The sequence below is a fragment of the Kogia breviceps genome, chromosome 2, assembly GCF_026419965.1.
Source record: "Kogia breviceps isolate mKogBre1 chromosome 2, mKogBre1 haplotype 1, whole genome shotgun sequence".
NCBI classification, from domain to species: Eukaryota; Metazoa; Chordata; class Mammalia; order Artiodactyla; family Physeteridae; genus Kogia; species Kogia breviceps.
The window spans coordinates 120,317,181-120,342,510 of NC_081311.1; the positions used below are offsets into that span (position 1 = coordinate 120,317,181).

Here is a 25,330-nt window from a genome sequence, read left to right on the forward strand (position 1 = left end):
GCTTGGGAGGCTGAGGCGGCCACTGGGGCTGGAACAAAGGGAGTCTTGTTCCGTCGCCAGTGGCCTGGGTCTGCTTTCTGCTTTCTCACATGTGCTCCGAGATGGCCACCTTCAGAAGTGGGAAAAATTTTTGAAGAGGATTATATACAGGATGCAAGCATTAAAATGTGTCTTCTTTTTGCTTTCTGGGAGAAACGAGATGACAGAGCGGGACATTCCACTCGAGTCCATCCCTGATCCTCCAGCCGAATCAACATGTCGTTGTTCTCTCAGTTCTACCTTTGTTCTGTTACTCCCATGCCCTCTCCTCTGCCCACATCCTCTTTGTCCATCCTTAATCTTACTCATCTTTCAGGATTTGGTGTCTCTCAAGGAAGCCATCCATATCACCCCAGCTGGAAGGGACTTTTCTGTTCTCTGAGTTTCTATAGCTCTTTGCCTCCTGACCACCTTTTATTGCCTGAGGTGACTGTTTATTGTATGTGTACATGTGCATTTCATTTGCAAAGCAGTCAACATAGATGCAGTGAAGACCTTTCTGGAACACCTCTCTGTCTCATACACACACCACACACATCCGTCCTCACCACGCACATACCCTACACACCTCCACGCCACACACCCACCACACATCGATAGCCCTGCACACACATCCACATGCCACTCACATCCACACTGCACACACCACACATACCACACACCCACACTATGTATGTGAACACCACACACACACATTACACACCATGTACGTTAACACCACACACACACTACACCCCATGTACATTAACACCACACACACACACACACACACACACACACACACACACACTCTCACACACACACAGATTGTTTTGGCAACCTTTATTTCCTGAGCATAAAGGCCCTCACCACTCTTGGGTTTATGAGCTAGAGCAAGCATCCCAGCGCCTAAACCTGTGGTAGACTTGGACATCACTCCGTCACTGTGGGGATGGGTGTATTATTAGGTGTTCTCCAAATGAACGTGTGCCCCTTCGCATGTGATTTTCGGGTTGGGTCTTCAGGGCAACAAAACAGGAAGTGTCCAGACTCACCCTGGTTCTGCCTTGGTTCTTACCCTGCCAAAGGCAAACGAAGGATGTCAATACTTGTATGCACCCAGAATCAATTGGAAGATAAATCCGTTGAAAGGGAAAGCATCTAGGGAAACAGATTTGAGTCAATTATAAATGATTTTTGGATTATTGATCCTTCTTCTTTGGCTGTGGGCCACTGAAGAGAAGCTAAAGGATTATGATGAATTATTAAAGAGCTCTGGATGGCAGTGTGGAGGCTACTCTTTGGACCCTCTTGAGTCAGATTGGCCCAGTGCTGTCGCATTTGACTGTGTTTTCACCGTAGGTACCATTTCTGCCAGCAAATTCCATAGTCCAGAGCAGGTGGGGTCCAATATTTGATTTGTTACATGTTTTATGATGGTCTAGGAGAAGTGAAGTCTCAGTGATTTGGTTTTGTTTTCATTAGATATATATATTAATGGTTTGGGATGGAAACGTGTTTTCAGACTCTTCAAGTCAAGTAAACCCCAGCAACTTCTTGAGAGAATGTATCATGAGCTGAATAATAACATTTATTGTCACTAAGCACATTATATATACTGTTTAATTTAAATTCTACAGTAATTCTATGCAGTAGATACTATACCAAGTATCATAAGCAGTGGGAGGAAATACATATGCACTGGCCACCCTGCCTTTAGGAAGTATACAGTTAAACTAAAAAACAATAGAAACACATCAAATGATTTAGGGTCCTTAGCTGATGAGGCATTCCAGGAGAGCACCTGTTTTCCGAGTAAGAGCCAGAGGCCAGATGTGTCTGAATTCAGCTTTTCTCTTTGAACAGAGTGGAAGGTTGGGAATCAGGTGCGTGAAGGAGGAATGGAAAGTGCTCATAATGGAAAGTGTTTTGTGGCCTGTAGTCAGTGCCAGGGTTCATGCAACTTCTTGCTTTTGGTAACTCAAATGTTGGCATGGAAGTCATCTTGTTAGAGAAGCACCAGGCAGTGAACCTCTGAAAGAAAGAGGACTTGATTGAGGAAAACAAAGCAGATCTTACAGGTATTGGGCAGATTTTGAACAAAAATGTATGAGTCAAAGTTGTATAGACTGTTGAGCATCCCTGGAAAACTGAAGAGCAGGCTGGCTTTGCTTCCAGTTCCATTTCTTCCTAGAGTTTTAGAACTTCTGAAAGGCATGTGTGTTTCTCTGGGAAGACAGTTGCTGGCAATCACTTTAGACGTGTGTTTGTATGCCGACGGGTTGTTTAACCTGTGATAGAACTTTTAAGTGCTCCTTTGGTGTGGGCATGAAGAAGGCTCTCTGGGAGTTGTGCACTGAGGTCCTTTCTAAGCCTGTTGCTTGAAACACTCCTAGAACTCTTCTTTAGGAATTGCTTTCGGGTCCTATGCTGTCTCTTTTTGAAACTCTTCAGAGGTGGCAAATTCTGGACCTTGAAAATGGATTTAGTGATAGTCCAAATAACAGAAACATTCACCTATCCATCCACACCTTAGGTAAAATGAATAGAAATGGAAAAAGGCAGGGAAAGAATAAGAGAATATTTTGTAAGCAAATTTATGTATTAGAAACAGTTAAAAATTATTTGGAACAGTTTGGGCTGGGAATTACAGATTTTAAAAAGAAATTGATAGGGCTTCCCTGGTGGCACAGTGGTTGGGAGTCCGCGCGCCAACGCGGGGGACACGGGTTCGTGCCCCGGTCCGGGAAGATCCCACGTGCTGCGGAGCGGCTGGGCCCGTGAGCCATGGCCGCTGAGCCTGTGCATCCGGAGCCTGTGCTCTGCAACGGGAGAGGCCAGAACAGTGAGAGGCCCGCGTACTGAAAAAAAAAAAAAAGAAATCGATAAAATGGATTTTCTTGATTGGTGTGTAAAGTGCTACTGAAGGTATTTCCAGAATAAGCTTCTTAGAAATTTTTAAAAACATTTTATTTATTTATTTTTGACTGTGTTGGGTCTTCGTTTTTGTGCATGGGCTTTCTCCAGTTGCGGCGAGAGGGGGCCACTCTTCATCGCCATGCGCGGGCCTCTCACCGCTGCGGCCTCTCCCGTTGCAGAGCGCAGGCCCAGCGGCCATGGCTCACGGGCCCAGTTGCTCCGCGGCATGTGGGATCCCCCCAGACCAGGGATCGAACCCGTGTCCCCTGCATTGGCAGGCGGACTCCCAACCACTGCGCCACCAGGGAAGCCCTTAGAAATTTTTGAGCAATGATGATATGAATGAAACTGTATCTATCAGCTCACAAGGTCATTTCATTAAGGCAGATTAACTTGGATTTGTAGGTTCTGGTCAGTTTGTAAAATTTCCAAAACAAAGTCCACATTTAGTATGTTACAGTCACACATGTAACCTCATTCTTTCTCCCTTTCTCTCCTTGCTTCCCTCCTTCCTACCCACTCGCTCACCCACATACACACTGATCTGCTGCCCGCAGTGACAGCAGGAGGGGATATTGGGGGCCTTCAAGGCCAGCAGGACATGCTCTCCCCTGCCTGGTTGAGCTACCCCGCTAACTGTTGGTCTGTTGGCAGGTCGGGTAGATCTCCTAGGGAGCAGGCAGTCCTGTGTGGTGCTCCCTGCCCAGGTTCGGTCCCTTCTCTCTCTCTCACATGTCGCCCAGCACTCTTTATTTTTTTTTTTGCCGTATGCAGGCCTCTCACTGTTGTGGCCTCTCCCGTTGCAGAGCACAGGCTCCGGACATGCAGGCTCAGCGGCCATGGCTCACGGGCCTAGCCTAGCTGCTCCATGGCATGTGGGATCTTCCCGGACCGGGGGCACGAACCCGTGTCCCCTACATCGGCAGGCAGACTCTCAACCACTGCGCCACCAGGAAAGCCTGCCCAGCACTCTTTAGTTCCCTGTGTTTGTCTTTTTCACTCCCTAGGGGAAGCTCCATGACCCTCAACTCATGGGCATCATCCCAAGGATCGCACACGACATCTTTGACCATATCTATTCCATGGACGAAAACCTGGAGTTCCACATCAAGGTAAGAGCTATTATTGAGTCCCAAGAGAAGAAACTGAGCCCCAAATCGTGTTTCTTTGCTTTTCTCTTTTATGTATACATAGAAGATTGTATCTAATTTAAATGACATTCTTGTGATGGGCAGAACCATATTTATTCGTTAATGACTTAGGCTAATACTGAGGAAATACTGAGATAAAGTAAAAGCCCTTTTTAGGATGGAATCATCTTGGTAGTTGTCTGAATTCTACCCTTTACCCTGTGGATTTCTGTAGATCTGACTGGCCTGTGTCCATGATTGGGTGAGGACAGCATTTCCCAAAGTATGTTCCATGGAATACGATCCCTCATATTATTACTCAGTGGGCTACAATGGAAAAGGCGTATGTGGTCAAATTAGCTGGGAAAATACTTTGTTGAACAATGTTAAATTTACCCCAAGCTTAAATATGCTAACGTGTAATGCAGTTCTGCAAAGTGGACATGTACTATATTACATTTCCTATCTTATTTGACTGTGGACGTACTTTACCCTCCTTGGAGGATGACAGACTAGTATTTTGAGGAGTGCATTCTGAGAAATGTTAGGAAAGGGAATTCTTTTCCTCCTTGTTTTTGTTTTTGTTTTTCAAACCTATGTTCTGGCTTAAATTTGAATTGAAAGAGAGATTTCTACTCTCAACTATAGCTGTGAATTCATAACATTTGGTAGAAGGGGTATATTCATTGGAACGCCTTTGTTTGCAAGTGACTGAAAGCTACTTGTTTAAGCAAATAGAGGAAGTTGTTATAAGATACAGAATCTGACAGCAGGCATGGGGGCGGGGAGTTGTGGAGAAGTAAGAAATCCAGGCTCTGCTTTTCCTGGTTTTTTTTTTTTTTAACTTAAAAAAAATTGCGATATAGTTCACATACCATAAATTTAACCTTTTAAAAGTGTACAGTTTGATGGCTTTTAGTATATTTTCAAAATTGTACAACCATGATCACTATTTACTTCCAGAACATTTTCATTACCCCCAAAAGAAACTCCATCTCCCTTACAGTCCCCACGTTTCTTAATTTCTTTAATCCTCACCCTCTTGCTTAATTTCTTTCCCTTGTTGCAGACCATCTTTCTCTTTTCTGTGTGTGGGAAAGGGGTGCATGGCAGCTCCTGCTCTACATTCCCTTATTTCCAATTCCTCATTCCCCTGGCGAAGGACCCATTGGCCCAGCCTCCAGTAGGTACCCCCGCCCCCAGCTCTGATGAGCTGTGTCCAGGATGCACGTGGCTGGTAGGGTCCCCGCCACAGTGACTGGGGACGGGGTTCACAAGGGGGTGGAGGAGAAAGGGGCAGTTAGCAGACTTGGAGGTGAGCAGATCAACCAAGAGGCTGATCGTCCTTGAAGGCTGGGACCCAAGTGCCTAGGCCCATCATTTTAGAGGTGAGAAACTGAAGTTCAAAGATATAGAGCCAGATGGCCAGAGTGACATATCAAGTCCTCGGCAGAGTTGAGATTTATTGATTTAATTAATTTATTTACTTTTGGCTGCACTGGGTCTTCGTTACTGCGCGTGGGCTGTCTCTAGTTGAGGCGAGCGGGGGCTACATCTTTGTTGTGGTGCACAGGCTTCTCATTGCGGTGGCTTCTCTTGTTGCAGAGCACGGGCTCTAGGTGCACGGGCTTCAGTTGTTGTGGCTTGTGGGCTCTAGAGCGCAGGCTCAGTGGTTGTGGCACATGGGCTTAGTTGCTCTGTGGCATGTGGGATCTTCCCGGACCAGGGCTCGAACCCGTGTCCCCTGCATTGGCAGGCGGATTCTTAACCACTGCACCACCAGGGAAGCTCCAGAGTTGAGATTTAAATTCTTGATCTGACCAACCCCACATGCAGTACCTGTTCCATTCTATTAAATTTCCTCCTTTACTTATTTCTGCTGTGTACCTTCCCCAAATTATATTCAAACAAGTCAGAAACTGTCCAATTATAAAGTACATCCCGCAAATCTTTTTCTTTACAGCTCCTTTTGTTGGCTGAAGCCAGTTTCTCCTTGCTAGAGTTTTTTATATCGGAGGATACAGACACTTGTTGCTTTGATGGGATCAAGATTTAGGAGCTTAGTGCATCTTAAAGGCTGTTTGCATTTAAATACCGTAAACCACTATAGGGCTCTTATGGGATAATCCTGGAGTAAGATGTTAAACCAATTATTGCCCTCAAAATAAGGTCTCATATTAGAATCTTGTTAAGATAAAAATAGCCCCAGCATGAAGGGGAAGGAGAGGAGGAACAGCACTGACGTCTAGGGCTGAATTTTATAGTCCAGGTTCCTGTCCTGCATTTGTAGTTAGGCTGTCTTATTTCACAAATAGTAATTGTAAATGAGCTAGTTAGTTATTGACTGCTTCTTATTTTGAACTGAGTAGTGACAGGCTTAATCAAGAAAAAGAGACTTGATTAAGGCAATATTGAAAATCTGTTCCTTAAAGCGAGTCTCACAGAGGTTTTATTTATTTATTTATTTTTACATCTTTATTGGAGTATAATTGCTTTACAATGTTGTGTTAGTTTCTGCTGTATAACAAAGTGAATCAGCTATATGCATACATATATCCCCATATCTCCTCCCTCTTGCGTTTCCCTCCCACCCTCCCTATCCCACCCCTCTAGGTGGTCACAAAGCACCAAACTGATCTCCCTGTGCCATACAGCTGCTTCCACTAGCTATCTATTTTACATTTGGTCATGTATATATGTCCATGCCACTCTCTCACTTCGTCCCAACTTCCCCTTCCCCCTGCCCCCGTGTTCTCAAGTCCATTCTCTATGTCTGCATCTTTATTCCTGTCCTGCCCCTAGGTTCTTCATAACCATTTTTTGTAAGATTCCATATATATGTGTTAGCATACAGTATTTTTCTCTTTCTGACTTACTTCTCTCTGTGTGACAGACTCTAGGTGCATCCACCTCACTACAAATAACTCAGTTTCATGTCTTTTATGGCTGAGTAATATTCCATTGTATATATGTGCCACATCTTCTTTATCCATTCATCTGTCGATGGACACTTAGGTTGCTTCCATGTCCTGGTTATTGTAAATAGTGCTGCAGTGAACATTGTGGTACATGACTGTTTCTGAATTCTGGTTTTCTCAGGGTATATGCCCCAAGAGTGGGATTGCTGGGTTATATGGTGGCTCTATTTTTAGTTTTTTAAGGAACCTCCATACTGTTCTCCATAGTGGCTGTATCAATTTACATTCCCACCAACAGAGCAGGAGGGTTCCCTCTTCTCCACACCCTCTCCAGCATGTATTGTTTGTAGATTTTTTGATGATGGCCACTCTGACCGGTCTCACAGATGTTTTAAACATTATTTCTGAACATGCTTTCTCCTAGTGCCAAACAATGCTTATTTATTTTTCTTCCATCTGGTTTTACAAAGTACTTGAGGTGACAAAAATAACAAAATTCAACTCCCCACCCCAAAGCAGCCGCTATCTGCTATGGTAAAAAGAAACTAATAAATCAGAATTCTCTTTCTACTTATATAAAATGAGAACAAGATTCTAATTGCCAGATTTCCTAATATCTAATATCTAGTTCACAACTGGTCTTTGGATGTCATTAATTTTCTGTGTAACCTATGGAAATAAGGGCACAAGCTTAAGATCTCAAAGATAACAGAAAAGTCTTAATGAAACCCAGACAATTCTGAAATGCATAGAATGGGTTGGAACCAGGGTTGAGTGGGCTGCAGAAGGGCTGGGTTAGAAATGTCTAAGGTTAGAGGCCACGCAGACCCTAGGATTCCAGCCATAGGGAGAGGTTTCCAGAGCAGTTGGTCTTTCAAAGTTCAGGTAGTTGTATCTATGACAGAGAGGGTCAGTGACAGGGCTGTTTGACAGACATTCAAGCAGGCAGCGGTTGTTAGGGAGAGGATGCTCAGCTACAGATTCCAGGGTTTGAAGCCAGGACCCCAGATCTCAGAGAAACGAGGCATCAGGAGGTTCCAGGCTGAGACAGGGACAAAAGATAATGAACCAGGGCTGAGCTGGGTTGGGACTAGTGCTGGGTTAGGGAGTGTTCACTTTCCCCTGCCTCAAGGCACGACTGGTCCAGAGCTGGGATGTAGAGGTGAGATTTCACAGGTAGAGTTACATTCCAACTTTTAAAACACCTTTTTGGCTCAATCCTCTGTTTAGATTTCAAAAAAAAAAAAACACACCCAATGAACTTGAAGGAGAGAACAGTTGATCTGGTTTGCAGAAGGCAAGTGTAGACAGTACAGAATCCTAGAGGGAATTTTTGATATCATCACATTGAATGGCTTCATTTGACAGATGGGAGCATTGAGGTCTAGGGTCTTGGTTACTTGTGAATTAAATCTCCGAGATCACTGTATCCAGTTAAAGTTGTTCTCAGATATCAGCCTGAGATAAGATAAGAATCACCTGGGGAGTTTAGAAGCAGCGGATTCCTAAATCCTGTTCTTGGAGATTCTGATTCAGGAGGTTTGCGGTAGGGTTCAGGGCAATTTAAACAGACGCTATGGGAGATGCTGATATAGGTAGTGCTGGGACTGAAGTTGGAGAATAACTACTTGGAGGGTGTCCTTTCCCTCTCACAGTCTAGTTGTGTTTCATTAAATTGCATTTTGTTCAAATCCTTCCTGGACTCCCGAAAGCTGGCCACTGTCACCAGCTCTCTCCCTCCTCACCTGCTTCATGTGAATGTTTGGAACATGGAACATGCTCCCTCCCTGGTCTGAAGAGTCTGTTAATGTCATGCCTGAGGTGCGGTCCACTGACTTTTGACAGTTACTTGCAAAGGACGTGTTCTGTTCTAGCTATTGTCATACCTAGAAGTTTGCTTGATGCTCACCTAAGGTGAAAAGGTAGAGTCCTCCTATAAGGCTGTCTAGCACAGGATATAAATAATACCTGGCTGGAAGTGAAGGGAACTCTGATGTGGGGGTGGAGTGGCCCATTGAGCAGGGACTTGTAGAGCAAGCTGACAAGCAGGAAGCAGGGGGCCGGGGGAGTGGGCTGGAGCTCTGCCCTCTAGACTCTGAATCTTCACTTTGTAGCCCTCTTCTTACTCTTTGTGGCATAACAAAAAGCTTTTACAAGTTCTAATAATGATGTTTTTGAAATACAGGGTAGCATTTCTGTTTCAAAATCGATTTGTTTTTAATCAGGTTTCCTATTTTGAAATCTACTTGGACAAAATCAGGGACTTACTCGATGGTGAGTAACCCGAATTCTTGTCTTTTATTTGTTCTGTAACTAAAGTCCAGAAAGGTGGGCATGATTTACAGCACTTCTGCTTAAGGAATTTATAGAGATGTTCCGTTGCCTTCAGGCTATCTGCTTATTCTCAGCCAAAGCTTTAACTTGAGTCATTGCAGAGTGATTAGATTTGCCTATCTTCTGTAACAATTTCTATTTTTTCTCCAATACAGGGTCTTTAACTATTTTTTTCTTCTTTGCATGTCATCATTGTCATCTCTGTAGTATCCAAGACAAACTTGGCTGTTCATGAAGATAAAAACAGAGTCCCGTACGTTAAGGTATGAGGAAAACTTGATTGATGATGCAATTGATTTCTCTCCAGTCACTGTCATAATTATTACATAAGATGCCCAGAATATTACCTAAAAAGTACATATAGATATTTAATCATGTTCCTTATATTTAATATTCATCTGGTTAAAAAAACTGACATTTAATTTCTTCAGTTGTTTCTATGTAAGTATATCACAGATGTCAAATCGCATGAGGTAAGAACTGGAGAACTGAACATTTATTATTCACATTTAAAGAGGCTTTGGTATTGAGTACAGTTGTTCATACTTTGCACTTAGGAGAAACCTGTCATAGCATTATGTCTACAACTTCAGTATCTAATTAAAGTTGGTGGCTAGATTGAAAGGCAAAGCAAGATTTCATCTATTTCTTTTTCCGTCATTGGTTTCCTTCTTTATTTTCTGTCTCCACTGCTGATGAGTATGGATGTGTACTTAAAATCTGGCATTTATTTTATGGTTTACTTCTGGGTTTCCTAGTGTTTGCTCAGACTTCTTTTTAATGTACACTGCAAGCCCTAGGCGAGGAGGAAAAGTTGTTGGGTCGACAGTGCAGTCTTTCTCTGGATTGGCAGCTCTAGAAGAGAAGTGGGAAAATGTTTAGCTGTTTCAAAGTCATGTTGCTTTTCAGTTTTTCCATGACCAACCTGATCTGGCTGTCTTGCAGGGGTGCACCGAGCGGTTTGTGTCAAGCCCCGAGGAGGTCATGGACGTGATAGATGAAGGCAAAGCAAACCGCCACGTGGCTGTAACGAGTAAGCCTGGGGTGGTGTTTCCTCCCCTTTAACTTAGGACACAAACGTCTGACTCCCAACCAGGTTGGGTGGGGGTAATGAGGTCCAAATGGAATAATGCAGGGGAAGGCGGTTGTAAAGCACTCAAAACACAGGGGTGTAGGCAGTACCAGCGGGCCTGGGCAGGTCTTGGGAAACAGCGCCTCCTGCTGTCCAGGGACCTGTTGGAAATGTCGGGTGACACTCACTGACTGGGCCCTGGTAACAGCCTAAGCCTGAACACTGGGGTACACAACCAACCAACCAACTAAAGGGGGAAGAAAGTAAGCTTCTAAGTTCATTTATTTTAACTATGTTATTGTTTAAAAAATTCCAAACCAACAGATTCTATAGGCCAGTCATACGCATGAAAGGAAACCATGTTAGATTTCTGCCCTTTGTAAACAAAGAAAGAAAGACATGGAGGAGTGGGAGCTTGACTGTAAACTTTTTGATGCATAACAAACATAGTCAGGTCAGCTGGTTTACCTTGCGATGCCTTCCTCGGCCCGTCTCAGGGAAGCAGGTCACGTGGTGTTAGAGCAGCAGAGTTTCCATGAAAAGATGGGGGCTGTCTGTCTTATTCAGATGAGATGTGTACAGATTAGAGTGAGTTCATGTGAAGAGGACTTGAAAGAATGAAGGATTTCTAACTTAAAAAATATATATATTTATTGGGCTTCCCTGGTGGCGCAGCGGTTGGGAGTCCGCCTGCCGATGCAGGTGACGCGGGTTCTTGCCCCGATCCGGGAAGATCCCACGTGCCGCAGAGCGGCTGGGCCTGTGAGCCATGGCCGCTGAGCCTGCGCGTCCGTAGCTTGTGCTCCGCAACGGGAGAGGCCACAACAGTGAGAGGCTCACGTACCAAAAAAAAAAAAAAAATTATTTATTTGGCCACGCCGGGTCTTAGTTGTGGCAGGTGGGATCTTTTAGTTGCGGCATGCAGGCTCTCAGTTGCGGCACGTGGGATCTAGTTCCTTCACCAGGGATCGAACCCAGGCACCCTGCATTGGGAGCACGGAGTCTTAGCCACTGGACAACCAGGGAAGTCCCTGAAGGATTTCTAGCTTTGAAGAGAGAAAAATATCTGGGGAGGGCATATGGGCAATGTAGTGTTTCTTAACATAGTCTTCGTAATATCTTCAAGGTGCTGACATTAAGAAAGAGAGTTAGCTTGCTTTTTTGTTTGATCTAAATGAGTAGATCACCCAGGATTGTTGAAGCTACATGGAGGCAGATTTTAACCTATCACAAGAAGAACTCTAGTCCTTAATGCTGCGCCAAGTAAAGCCTGCTACCTGGAGAGGTAGTGAGTTCCCCGCATGGTGTAGAAGAGATTCAAGCTTTGCTTGGTTGACTGGTGCTATGATCCTTTGATCCAGAACTGTAATTCTCAACTGTTTCCCTACCCCCACAAATGTATCAGATGATATTCATATACATGGCAAGTTTCATAGGTGAGCCTAGACCTGTATACAGTGTAGGTTAAACTCTACTTCTTTCTCTTCTGCTTATACACATATAGGAAAGAATGTAAGACTGATATTCTTATACTAATAGCATCTCTCATTTGTAAAGAAGTTTTTCACTGTTTCTTAAGTTATTGTTATGAATTATTCATGACATACCTGACAGTCCATCTTGGCCCCCTGGTTCAGAACTGTTGTTCTAGAACATTACTATTTTTCTTATCATTCTGGTAAGGTGTTTTTTAAAAATTTTGTTACATTATACATAACATAAAATTTACCATTTTAACCACTTTTAAGTGTACAATTTAGTGGCATTAAGTACATTCACAATATTTGCAACCATCACCACTTCCTATTTCCAGAATTTTTTTTCCAGAATTTTTAATTATCCCAAAGTGAAACTCCATATCCATTGAATAATAACCCTCCATACTCCCTTCTCCCAACCCCTGGTAACCACCATCCTACTTCCTGTCTCAGTGAATTTGACAACTCTAGGTACTTCATATAAGTGGAATGATACAAGTCCTTTTGTGACGTGCATGTTTCACTCAGCATAATGTCCTCAAGATTCATCCATGTAGCATGTGTCAGAATTTCCTTCCTTTTTAAGGCTGAATAATGTTCCATTGTATGCATAGACCACATTTTGTTTTCCATCTATCCACAGATAGACATTGTGTTGCTTCTACCTTTTGGCTATTGTGAATGATGTTGCTATGAACATGGAGGTATTTATAAATATCTGTTCAAGTTCCTGCTTTCAGTTCTTTTGGGTAAATACCCAGAAGTAGAATTGCTGGATCATACAGTAATTCTCCTTTTAATTTTTTAAGGAACAGCCATACTGTTTTCCATAGCAGGTGCACCATTTTATTTTCCCACCAACAGTGTGCAAGAGTTTTAATTTCTCTATATCCTTGCCAACACTTCTTATTTTCTGGGGTTTTTTTTTTTTCTTTTTAATCATCATCCTAATGGGTGTGAAGTGTTATCTCATCGAGATTTTGATTTGCATTTCCCTAATGATTAGTGATGTTTAGCATTTTTTCATATGCTTATTGGACATTTTTGCATCTTCTTTGTAGAAGTGCTATTCAAGTCCTTGGCCCATTTTTTAAAAATTGGGTTGTTTGGCTTTTTGCTGTTGTTTATTTGTAGGAGTTCTTTATATATTCTGGATCTCAACCCCTTAACAGATATATGATGTACAAATATTTTCTATTCTGTGGGTTGCCTTTTCACTGTTGATAGTGTCCTTTCACACACAAAAGTTTTTAATTTTTTTTTTTTTTTTTTTTTTTTTTTTTTTTTTTTTTTTCCGGTATGCGGGCCTCTCACTGTTGTGGCCTCTCCCGTTGCGGAGCACAGGCTCCGGACGCACAGGCTCAGCGGCCATGGCTCACGGGCTTAGTTGCTCCGCGGCATGTGGGATCTTCCCGGACCAGGGCACGAACCCGTGTCTCCTGCATCGGCAGGCGGATTCTCAACCACTGCGCCACCAGGGAAGCCCAAAAGTTTTTAATTTTGACGAAGTTAAATTTATCTTTTTTATTGCTGTTGTTGCTTGTGTGTTTTGGTGTCATATCCAAGAAATCATTGCCAAATCTGGTGTCATGAACCTTTTCCCCTATGTTTTCTTCTAAGGTTTTATGGTTTTAGTTTTTACATTTAGGTCTTTGATCCTTTTTGAGTTAACTTTTGTATATGACTTAAAGGAAGAGTCCAACTTCATTTTTGCATGTGGATATCCAGTTTTCAGTTTGGTGAAGAGACTGTCCTTTCCCCATTGAATGATCACTATTGACACTCGTGTTGAAAATTATTTGACCATATTATGTGAGGGTTTATTTCTAGGCTTTCTATTTCATTGGTCTATATGTCTATCTTTATGACAATACTGCACTGTTTTGATTACCATAGCTTTGTAGTAAGTTTTGAAATCAGCAAGTGTGAGACCTTCAACTCTGCTCTTTTTAAGGATTGTTTAGGCTATTCAGGGACCCTTGAGATTCATCTGAATTTTAGGATGGACTTTTCTATTGCTGCAAAAAACATCATTGTGATTTTGATAGAGATGGCATTGAATCTATTGGTAGTATGGACATCTTAATAATATTAAGTCTTTTAATCTAAGAACAAGGATTATCTTTCCATCTATTTGTGTATTCTTTAATTTCTTTTAGCAACATTTTATAGTTTTCAGTGTATGCCTCTCACTTCCTCGGTTAAGTTTATTCCTAAGTGTCTTATTCTTTTTGTTCTTATTTTAAATGGAATTGTTTTCTTAATTTCCTTTTTGGATTGTTCATTGTTGTTATATATAATGCAACTGATTTTTATGTATTGCATTTGTATCCTGCAACTTGGCCAAATTCACTAGTTCTAACATTTTTGTGGAATCTTTTAGGGTTTTTTCCCACATAATCTCGTTAGATAGTTTTCAGAAATAATTGCTAGTGGGGTTGAGTAAAACAGTCACTGGGGTCTCTGCCTGCTTGGTGAGCAAAGACCAGTGTCTAAGAAGATTTTTATTTTTGGTACTTGGTCCTAATGAAGCATATTTCATCTTTGAGACCTTCTATGTGCCTAGCATGGGTTATAGAAGAAATGTATGTCTTAATCCTTCCTTAAGAAAGTCATAATTGTTCCTTAAGAAAGCTTATTATGATATCACTGAAAAGGCAAGGCTTACACACATGAAGAAGATGGAATACATCAGGTACTAGTCAGAATGCTAAAGGCTGAGGGACTTAAAATGAGGCAGGGGAGGAAGACTTGAGCTCTTCAAGGAGAGAGGTAGCCTGGATTGGGGTGTTGGAGGATGGCAGCTTCAGGCAGAGCTCGAGACTCTGTTGTCTTAAACCACTGACCACAATTTTTAGATTAATTTCTTTGCCACGTGAAAATATTTTAAATCTTTCATTTCTAGAATGAGCATTGTTTTGAAGGAGAAATGGTCTCAGATAATTTTTTAAATTGAGTGGACTTAAAAAAAACAGAACTATTAGGCATGATTTGTTGTGTTTTTTATTGAGATGCTTGCTACCTAAATTTATATGTTCTTTGTAGAGCAGTAAACTGTTTTCCTTTTCAGACATGAATGAACACAGCTCTAGAAGTCACAGTATCTTCCTGATTAATATTAAACAAGAGAATGTAGAGACTGAAAAAAAACTCAGTGGGAAGCTTTATCTAGTTGATTTGGCTGGGAGTGAAAAGGTAATTGGTTCTTTATTTGTATTATCCACAATTTCCCCGTTATTTGCTTCAGTGTGCAATGGGATAATTTTTATGTCTTTCTATTCCCTGGTTTTAAAGAGCTTTTAAAATTTCTGATGTTGTGCTAAGATGTTATTAAATTTAACCTTCATTTCTCTGCTCTTTCTTTTCTGGTCCTGAAGTCCCCTATTCATGTCACAGGAGGTGTTTTGAATGCCAACCTGATTTATGCCTAATAGACCCTGATGATGACATGAGGCAAGTGTTGGTGTGAACTTTGCCTGGCAAAGGCAGCAGCACAAATGCTGGAGGGACGTGAACTTCTGAGAACAGGAAAGATCTCTGTGTTTTAACAGATTCAAACAGGCCAGGAAGGGGCTTTGACGCTGGAATGTGGCAGGCCTGCCTCTGCAGGTTTGTTTGCTGATAGAAGATCTGGAAAGTGGGGCTCTCCCTGCCTTCCCGGCTTCTCTCTGCAGGAGGCGTGAACTGACCGTGTTCTGTGTGGGCAGCCTCACTCCCTTCAGGCTACGGGGTCTGGAGCCAGTGTTTTAGCCCCAAGCCCTGAACCTTCTCTGATTTTGTGAGGGTTTTCTTTTGGCATCTGTACCCTGTCCATGCTCTCCCAGGCACTGGCTGAGGCCATACTCCAGACCGAATAGGCTTCCCAGAGCCCTCCCAGCCTCACTTCCATAGCACCACCAGAGGGTCCTGCTGCCACACCCCGGCTGGGGGCACAGCCCACCTCGGACAACATCACAGAGCAAGTCTGTGCACAATACCATGCGGCCTCCCTCATCTCTGATGTCATGCTGGCTGTCCCCATCAGGGCGGGCCCTGAAGCTCAGTCAGTCTCCCAGACTGTGTCATTGATCCCCACTTACTGCTCCCACCACTGAGTTGCTGGACGCCAAGTTATGGCCACTAACATCCGTGTGAGTAACGGCTACTTGGATTGTCCTCCTGTCCACGTTTGTACAGCCTTGTGCAGAGCACATACATCCTCCTAGTTGGCAATCGAAAATCGAACTGGTCCAGGCTTGTAACTTTAAACAGATGCCCACCAGACGGGAGTAGGCAGCAGCATTGCTCACTTCTAGACCGGCCATTAGCAACTAGCGTCTGCTTTGCTGCCACACCTGTTGTATGGGTCCAGACAAAGCTCCCAGTGACCCCTTCCCTCTTTCCAAGCTTGCCCCCTTTCCCTTTAGAGCACAGAGATGAGTACTTAAGGCCTAAATGCAGCTGAAAAGTGCTTAATGCGGGCAGTTGAGAGTGGAGGCCTGCACAGTGTCAGTGGTTATTACTTATGATATTTATGAGGCATTTTAAAGTTGTGGTCCTGCACGTCATTTCCTGTGCTAACATCGGTTTTCCTTGCCCTAGATGCATGAATGTATCAGTGTGATCTAGTAGAACAGAGCTCCGGGTCTTAGCCCTGTCTTTCTTAAATGGTGTTATTCCCTTGGGTGGGCAATTTGACATTCCTGGAGCTCAAAATTTTCTTGTCTGTAAAAGGAAGGTGATTGTACTTGTCTCGCATATTTCGTGGAGCTAAGATGCTCAAGTGTGAAAGCACCTTAAACAACACCTTGTGAATAGACTGTTACTATTAATACTGGTGACACAGCAGCTCTGTGATTTCTTCATCTGTAAGCAGGGGACCCACACATGATTTCCAGAGAAATCTTTGAATTTTTCTTTGGGAAAAAAACCTCCCCTTGAACATGCATTCATCTCTATCGTTGGGAGTTTCTCCTTTATACAGAATTGAAATCCATCTTCGCACAGTTTAAAATCATTTCCCTGCTTTTCTTTCTGTCTTCAGAGCGCAGCCGCTCCCCGCCGTGTCGTTTGTCCAGTCAGCAGAGCTATGAATCATGTTGAGTTCCCTTTTTTCTAGCATCTGTGAACTGCTTTCTACCTAGAGCAAATGCTGTAAATAGGAAATTACCAGTAAATAACACAGCCCAGGAGGAATGGTGCATGGTTCCTCTAACTGCAGAGGAAAAAAGACAAATTCACTGTGTAATATACATTTTCTTGCCTTACATGTCTTGTCGAGTATTTTTCCTTTTGGATGATTGTTCCTTTTTTTGTCTTGCTATGGGAATACGTAGGGAAGGAGCAGAGAGTCCGGATAACCATCCCTACCCCTTCTTGTCCTTTGCTTGAAGTTGGAGCTTGTAATCTACACTTTCCCAATAGTGCATTCATTGTGGCTGGGACTGTGTTTTCTCTTAATGCTTCCTGGGCATGGAGACTGTGGTTCAGTCTCGCAGGACCCCAGCTTTTCTGTAGCGACAGCACTTTTGGAGCCTGGTGTCCCTGGACAAATGTCCCCTGGGAAGCATTCGCAGCTCTACACCTGAGGCATCTCAGCTGTTCCCCCTAAAACCTAATTGAGAGGAAAATGGCAACAAGAGAGAACAAATCCCCAGCCTCAGGCACAAGGGAAGGTTTTATCACCGTGATTCTTACTTACTTTTATTTTCCCCTGCATTCCAGGAGGATTCACATCAGTCTCTTCCTCCCCGCTTGCCCTCCTGTGAATTGGAATTTTCTCCTCTGTGCTTTTGCTGTCCTGTGCAGCTCACTGTTTTCTCTTCTCCCTGGTAGGTCAGCAAAACTGGTGCCGAGGGAGCTGTTCTTGACGAAGCTAAAAATATCAATAAGTCTTTGTCTGCTCTTGGAAACGTGATCTCTGCCTTGGCAGAAGGGACAGTAAGTGATCCTGTCCCCATCTATTAAATGATATTATGAGAAGTCATCTTTTGGGTTCACGTACTCTCTATGCCACACACCCCAGAGATTCAGTTGTTTTTGTTCAGAAAGGGACAGGGGGAATCCTGGCTGTGGACGCCCTGCTTGCTGGGAAATCTAGCGCATTAAAATGTGTGAATGGTGATGCTAATTTCGTATGACCCGGGTGGTCCCAGAATGGGCATTCTAAACTTTGGCAAAGATCCAAAGACCAGGCAACGGAATTTTATTTCACATGTTTCTAAGCCTAGTTCCCATCACTAACTTGCTTGCCTCTGTATTTTCTCTTTGAATGGGCTGTAACAGTCAATATTTTTTCTTTTCCTAAATAGAAAACACACGTGCCATACCGGGATAGCAAGATGACTCGGATTCTTCAGGACTCTCTGGGTGGGAACTGTAGAACCACCATCGTTATTTGCTGTTCTCCCTCGGTATTCAATGAAGCTGAGACCAAGTCAACGCTAATGTTTGGACAAAGGTGGGCGTGGCCTCTCGGAACCTATGCTCTGAGCTGGGTCTTGGGTGTTAGGAGTGAGTGGCGAGGGGCTAGGGTCAGAGAGGGAACAACAGAGCGAGGATGCAAGCAGCCTGTTAGTAAATTGCATCTAGCAGGTGACCTGTAAACTTGAGGCATCATTTACTGAGGCCAAAGGAACAGTTATGTTTTAAAGTAGTGGGTAGGGGCTTCCCTGGTGGCGCAGTGGTTGAGAGTCCGCCGCCTGCCGAGGCACGGGACACGGGTTCGTGCCCCGGTCCGGGAAGATCCCACATGCCGCTGAGCGGCTGGGCCCGTGAGCCATGGCCGCTGAGCCTGCGCGTCCGGAGCCTGTGCTCTGCAACGGGAGAGGCCACAACAGTGAGAGGCCCGCGTACCACCAAAATAAATAAATAAATAAATAAAATAAAATAATGGGTAGGAATATGCCTCTCAAAGGTATGATGCTGAAAGAAACAACTCAAGCTTTTTATAGATGTGATTGTTGGGTATTCAGTGGAGTGTTACTTTTGTTCGTCATGGAATTAAGTCTCTCAGGTTCACAGGATTTCAAGTGTATATAACTCGACTGGTAACTACCAGTCTTGGTAGTATGATTAGTGGTACCACTACTACCAGTAACTACTTCAGTATTTGGGATCCATTGCAAATTTGCTGATAGAATAACTGAAACTTAGGTGATTGTAGAGTAGTTGCATAAATATAAAAGGGTGGGGAGAAGAAATCCTGATATTCACCCTGGGGGTAGGAGATACATCATGTATGCTGAGGAAAGGGGGGTATGTCGGCCCTCTTCTCACCTTCAAAAATGTCCAAAGGAGATTTCCTAGATGTCTGAGAATTTTACTGGGTAGGCAGCAAGGACAGTCAGTAGTCCCACAACAACATTCGTGGGTATGGGTTAGTTCACCCCTTCCCTTCTTGATCTTCAGTCATGGTCTGTCGGTTTCAGGTGTTGAGCCCCATCCTCCCTGCATGGCTGCCTCAGGTGCTAGTTCCCAGAGTGCTGGGGTGCTGTGGCTTGGGGAAATCTGAGCACCTTCCGTGCTCAATGGGCTGAACCTGAACCTGAGGGTGGGAGTTGTGGATTCTACTGCTGTCATTCCCTTCAAACAACTGTGTGATCTTTAGACAAGTTACCAGTTCTCTGTGGGCTCCAGCTGCCTTATGCATGGAGCACTCCCCTTTGCCTTCCTCCTGGGAGTGTGTTGTGTGGTTATGCCTGAGAAATCGTTTAAGATGCCTAGCGAAAGCCCAGATGGTGGTCGGCATTCTGAATGGGAGATTGTTACGGCTTGTTTAAACTGCATTAAACCCCAGTCATTTCCTGAACCCTCAACAGAACATAGAATTACCCAGTCATGGCACCTGTGGGATGTCTAAATAAATAATAATTACACTGAATGGTTGTAGAACTAATATATCTTTAAAATTGGATTTGGGTACTTTATTTCCTCTCAGATCACTTCCTTGATTAGCACAATGCTTACTTAGGTCAATGGATTGCAGTAGGATAACACCTACTTTTTTTTTTTTTTTTTTTTTTTTTTCTCCCGGTACGTGGGCCTCTCACTGTTGTGACCTCTCCAGTTGTGGAGCACAGGCTCCGCACCAGGGCACCAGGGAAGCCCACACCTACTTTTTCTTAAGGGTCACGGAATACCTATAAACCTGTATCTGTTTATGGGAAACATAGAGTACTGTGGTGATCATCCTGCCTGCCCCATCTCTCCTGGTTTCTTAAACTTGAGCTTTAACAGTTTCCTCTGAAGACATGTTTGAGGAAACCAGCACTGAATGTGTTTATAAAGGGAACATCTCTTAAAAAAATTCTCATCCACAAAGCAAAGGTAATCTGAATCTTTGCAAGCCAGAGTCTTCCTGGGGCATGGGCTCTGTCTCAAGGCTGCTGCTGTTGGTAGGCATTTGCAACTGTCTGTAGGGAGAGTTTTAGGTATATAAGTCTGAATGATGATTATCTTTCTTCCGATCTCCGTGAAGCCATCATCAGTATCATCATTATCACTAGTACTTTTTTAAAGGAACTCGTGTGTGCCAGGCACATCAAAATCCTCATAGAAATTCTATCAGGTAGGCATTTCTCCCCTTTGTGCAGAGGATGAAATTGAGGCTTTGGTTCCAAGCCATTAGGTCCTGCCCCTGAGACCACGCAGCCAGTAAATAACTAAATGTGTGGGATGTTATAGGACCGAGACTATATCATTTGACCCACAACCTCTTCCATGTGGGCTGCTTGATCAGGGACCTTGATGAGCACAGCCTTCTGGGGTCAGTTACTCCAGCTTTGAATCTAAGCTCTGCTTCTTACCATTTTTTTCTCTCATTTCCTTCTCTTGGAGCCTGAATCTCCTTGCCTATAGGAAGAAATATAATAACACCTACTTCTGATAATTATTGGGAGGATTAAATGAGTTGCTTCAGTTTTTACGTAGCACAAGGGCTGGCCCAGAATAAGATGTCCAGTGATTGCAAGTTCCCCCTTTCCTCCATCTTTCAATAGGCTTGGGAAAGTCATGGTCATGCATGGAACTGGACTGAACGTGACATAATGTACAAGGATATGGGTGTAATATAAGGATCAGGACTGAATGAAGTAGGAGTAGAAATAAATTTCTGGAATGAATGATTAAAGAAATCCTGCTGAAGAAGACCTAAATAGACATTTCTCCAAAGAAGATACACAGATGGCCAAGAAACACATGAAAGGATGCTCAACATCACTAATCATTAGAGAAATGCAAATCAAAACTACAATGAGGTATCACCTCACACTGGTCAGAAAGGCCATCATCAAAAATCTACAAACAATAAATGCTAGAGAGGGTGTGGAGAAAGGGAACCCTCTTGCACTGTTGGTGGGAATGTAAATTGATACAGCCACTATGGAGAGAACAGTATGGAGGTTCCTTAAAAAACTAAAAATAGAGCAACCATATGACCCAGCAATCCCACTACTGGGCATATATCCTGAGAAAACCATAATTCAAAAAGAATCATGTACCACAGTGTTCATTGCAGCTTTATTTACAATAGCCAGGACATGGAAGCAGCCTAAGTGTCCATCGACAGATGAATGGATAAAGATGTGGCACATATATACAATAAAAGAATCGAAACTGAGTTATCTGTAGTGAGGTGGATGGACCTAGAGTCTGTCATACAGACTGAAGTAAGTCAGAAAGAGAAAAATAAATACCGTATGCTAACATATATATGGAATCTAAAAAAAAGGGTTCTGATGAACCTAGGGCCAGCACAGGAATAAAGACGCAGATGTAGAGAATGGACTTGAGGACACAGGGAGGGGGAAGGGTAAGCTGGGACGAAGTGAGAGAGTGGCATGGACATATATACACTACCAAATGTAAAATAGATAGCTAGTGGGAAGCAGCCACATTGCACAGGGAGATCATCTCAGTGCTCTGTGACCACCTAGAGGGATGGGATATGGACGGTGGGAGGGAGACGCAAAAGGGAGTGGATATGGGGATATATGTATACATATAGCTGATTCACTTTGTTATACAGTAGAAACTAACACAACATTGTAAAGCAATTATACTCCAATAAAGATGTTAAATTAAATAAAAATTAAAAGACCCTTAGTATGCATATTAAAAAAAAAGAAATCCTGCTGATAATTTAGGATTCCAGGAAATGAATAGTATGTCAATTATATTTTCAAATGAAATAGGTTGGTCTATAATCTTTAGTCAGAGTCATCTGGATTCTAGGCTCCATGAGGACAAGGACTAGTTTATTACCAGCCTCAGTTGTCCCAACAAGCACCTAGGACAACTAGGACACAGTAGGTGGTCAACAGACAAATGTTATCAAAATGAATGAACAGATGAACCTAATGCTTATTATGTAGGAATCCCTAGAACATTAGAGCAGTTGCTGAACTATGACACCATTGTGTCTAGAAATTTGGTTGGGTTTCGATCTGGTTTGTTTTCCTGCCCTTAATTAGAAATGTGTGAAATTTTGTTCCCTTTCCTCCATCTTCGAGTTAGCTAATGGATTCTTCAAAAACATCTAACTTCTCTGTGGGGCCAGTACCCGCTTTATTGTTAACTACACACGTTGAACCCAATTACACGCAGACATGAGTCTGAACATCAGATTAGACATGGTATCTGATAGCTAATGAGATTAAGCACTATGAACTCATAAAAGACTGCCGGGTATCTCCCAAATTCAGTGTAATGAGTGTTCATGATATTCTTCTTGCAGGGGTGGCCAAACCTAAGGGCAGCGTGAAGTTCCTTAGTTCTCGCCACGTGGTTCTTTCAAGGACACGAAGAAAGTCCATGTTTGTTGCTAGGCTGTACTGTGTTGATGTTCTGAATAAAACAGTAGTGGGTCCTTTGAAGCAGTAGAAACATGACAGAGTGTACAGATGCCTGAGGGCAGCAGAGAGTCAAAAAGCTGTCCTCTGTCAGGAAGCTGAACACTTCCTGCTTTAAGGGATGGGGACTCAAATTAGAGCACTTTCACTAATTTTTCTTTTTCATCTGGCTCCCAGAGTTTCATTTTTTAGTCTTTAATTACTCTTCCAAAGTACTTTTTTTAAAAAAAATAAATTTGTTTATTTATTTTTAGCTGTGTTAGGTCTTCGTTTCTGTGTGAGGGCTTTCTCTAGTTGTGGCAAGTGGGGGCCACTCTTCATCGCGGTGTACAGGGCCTCTCACTATTGCAGCCTCTCTTGTTGCGGAGCACAGGCTCAGTAGTTGTGGCTCGCGGGCCCAGTTGCTCCACAGCATGTGGGATCTTCCCAGACCAGGACTCGAACCTGTGTCCCCTGCATTGGCAGGCAGATTCTCAACCACTGTGCCACCAGGGAAGCTCCCCCCCTTTTTTAAATGAAGTGCTGTCAGGCATACTGAAACCTTTGGAGGAAAGGTAATGTGGGTTTTTTGTGTGGTTTTTTTTCCCTTAATAAATTTATTTATTTATTTAATTGCTGCATTGGGTCTTTATCGCTGCGCTCAGGCTTTCTCTAGTTGCGGTGAACAGGGGCTACTCTTTGTTGCAGTGCACCGGCTTCTCATTGCAGTTGTGTCTCTTGTTGCGGAGCACGGGCTCTGGCATGTGGGCTTCAGTAGTTGTGGCACATGGGCTCAGTAGTTGTGGCTCGCGGGCTCTAGAGCACAGCCTCAGTAGTCATGGCACACAGGCTTAGTTGCTCCACGGCATGTGGGATCTTCCTGGACCAGGGCTTGAACCTGTATCCCCTGCATTGGCAGGCAGATTCTTAACCACTGTGCCACCAGGGAAGTCCCCAAAGTACTTTTACAGCACTATTCAAAAAGTTTATTTTTAAGTTTTAGAAGTGTGAAAATCACCCCTTTATCAATTATCAAATCACCCAATCATGAAAGCCTATTTAATGTACCTTGATTTGTGATGGTAATGAGGGAGAGGTGGGTCCCCAGGGGGCAGACCAATCAGTTTAGAAAAAACCTGAATCAGCACATTGTTGACATCAAGAGTTTGATTTGATTGATCCAGCATGAATAATTCAAAGGTTTTATTTATATCTTAAATGTGAAAGGAGAATGGATAGTTTAGGAAAGTAATATTCTTTTTTCTTTTTCCGATATGCACTTTTTGAAAAAAAAAATTGTGCCATTTCACGCTCAGTTCAATGGCAGCTGGATTAGGTAGAGCCTGAGTGGTGTGTGTGCAAAATGCATGTCCCCAGAGCATAAGAACAAGTTCCCTGCGGGACTAGAGCAAGCACTTTGGCCAAGGGAGATGCTTGGCTGCAGGTTTGACATAGGATGGAGAAAGAATCAGATCACCCCCTGTTGGAGGGCCTGTTGCTAAACACCAATAGGGTTAATTTTTGCTCTTGGAGGAGGAAACGCTGTGGATGACAGTTAGTTTAACCAGATGCCAAATCTTTATACAAGCTGGTCAATTCTTAATGTTTCTCCGAAGATTAAAATTTTTCAAAAGACAAAATTTAAAGCTTTTAATTTCTCCTTCCCTACATCTCCGACTCATGAGCAGGGAAATGGCCTTACCGGGAAATGGGAAGGTGCTTTGAGGCAGTCACGTGTCCAGAAGAAGGTTAGGTGTTTTATATGGGAACTAGGACCCAGAGCAGATTAGAAGGTGTGGTGGTTTTATGTGTTAACTTGACTAGGCTGTAGTAGCCAATTATTTAATCAAACACTAACCTAGGTGTTGCTCTGAAATTTTTTTGTGGATGTGGTTACCATCTACCATCAGTTGACTTTAAGTAAAACACATTATCCTCCATAATAGGGGTGAGCCTCATCCAATCCGTTGAAGGCATTAAGAGCAAAAACTGAGGTTTTCTGGAGAAGAAACTCTGCCTCAAGACTGTAGCATCGGGGCTTCCCTGGTGGCGCAGCGGTTGAGAGTCCGCCTGCCGATGTAGGGGACACGAGTTCGTGCCCTGGTCCGCGAAGATCCCACATGCCGTGGAGCGGCTGGGCCCGTGAGCCATGGCCGCAAAGACTGTAGCATCGATTTCTGCCTGAGTTTCCAGTGAGCCAATTTCAATAGATAGATAGATAGATAGATAGATAGATATCCTCTCTGGTATATAAGACATCAGATATATAAGATCACTCTCTCTCTCTCTCTCTCTCCTGTTGGTTCTCTTTCTCTGGAGAACCCTGACTGATAGAGAGGGATGCTGGGCTACCCTCTTCCACCCCAGTGGGAGGATCTCAGTCTCTTTATCTCTTTCTCACACACACCATTCACCATGTGGAATCATACATTACAGATTTCTTCTATGCATTGAAGGTGTGGGTTTGTCCGGAGCTCCTTGTTCAAATGCCACTACTGTCCTGGAGAGGGAAAGAAAATGCTGAAAACAAGAGATAGGAAGGTACCAAGAACAAACATCTTCCTGGCTGTTCCGGGGGAGGCCGAGGTAATTTGAAGAAACTCCAACAATATGTAGTTTCTATATCATTTAGAACTGATCTTGGCCAGAAAGT

General features: G+C 43.3%; 1 protein-coding gene across 1 annotated transcript in view; it reads left to right on the plus strand.

The window, feature by feature from the left end:
- The window catches only part of KIF5C (kinesin family member 5C), a 169,640-nt gene that overhangs the window by 69,928 nt on the left and 74,382 nt on the right, over window positions 1-25,330 (plus strand). The window contains exons 4-10 of the mRNA XM_059054322.2: window positions 3,945-4,049; window positions 9,211-9,259; window positions 9,527-9,582; window positions 10,265-10,352; window positions 14,940-15,064; window positions 17,684-17,788; window positions 18,160-18,308. Of these exons, the coding sequence (XP_058910305.1) occupies window positions 3,945-4,049; window positions 9,211-9,259; window positions 9,527-9,582; window positions 10,265-10,352; window positions 14,940-15,064; window positions 17,684-17,788; window positions 18,160-18,308 (677 nt within the window). The remainder of the gene's footprint in view (window positions 1-3,944; window positions 4,050-9,210; window positions 9,260-9,526; window positions 9,583-10,264; window positions 10,353-14,939; window positions 15,065-17,683; window positions 17,789-18,159; window positions 18,309-25,330) is intronic.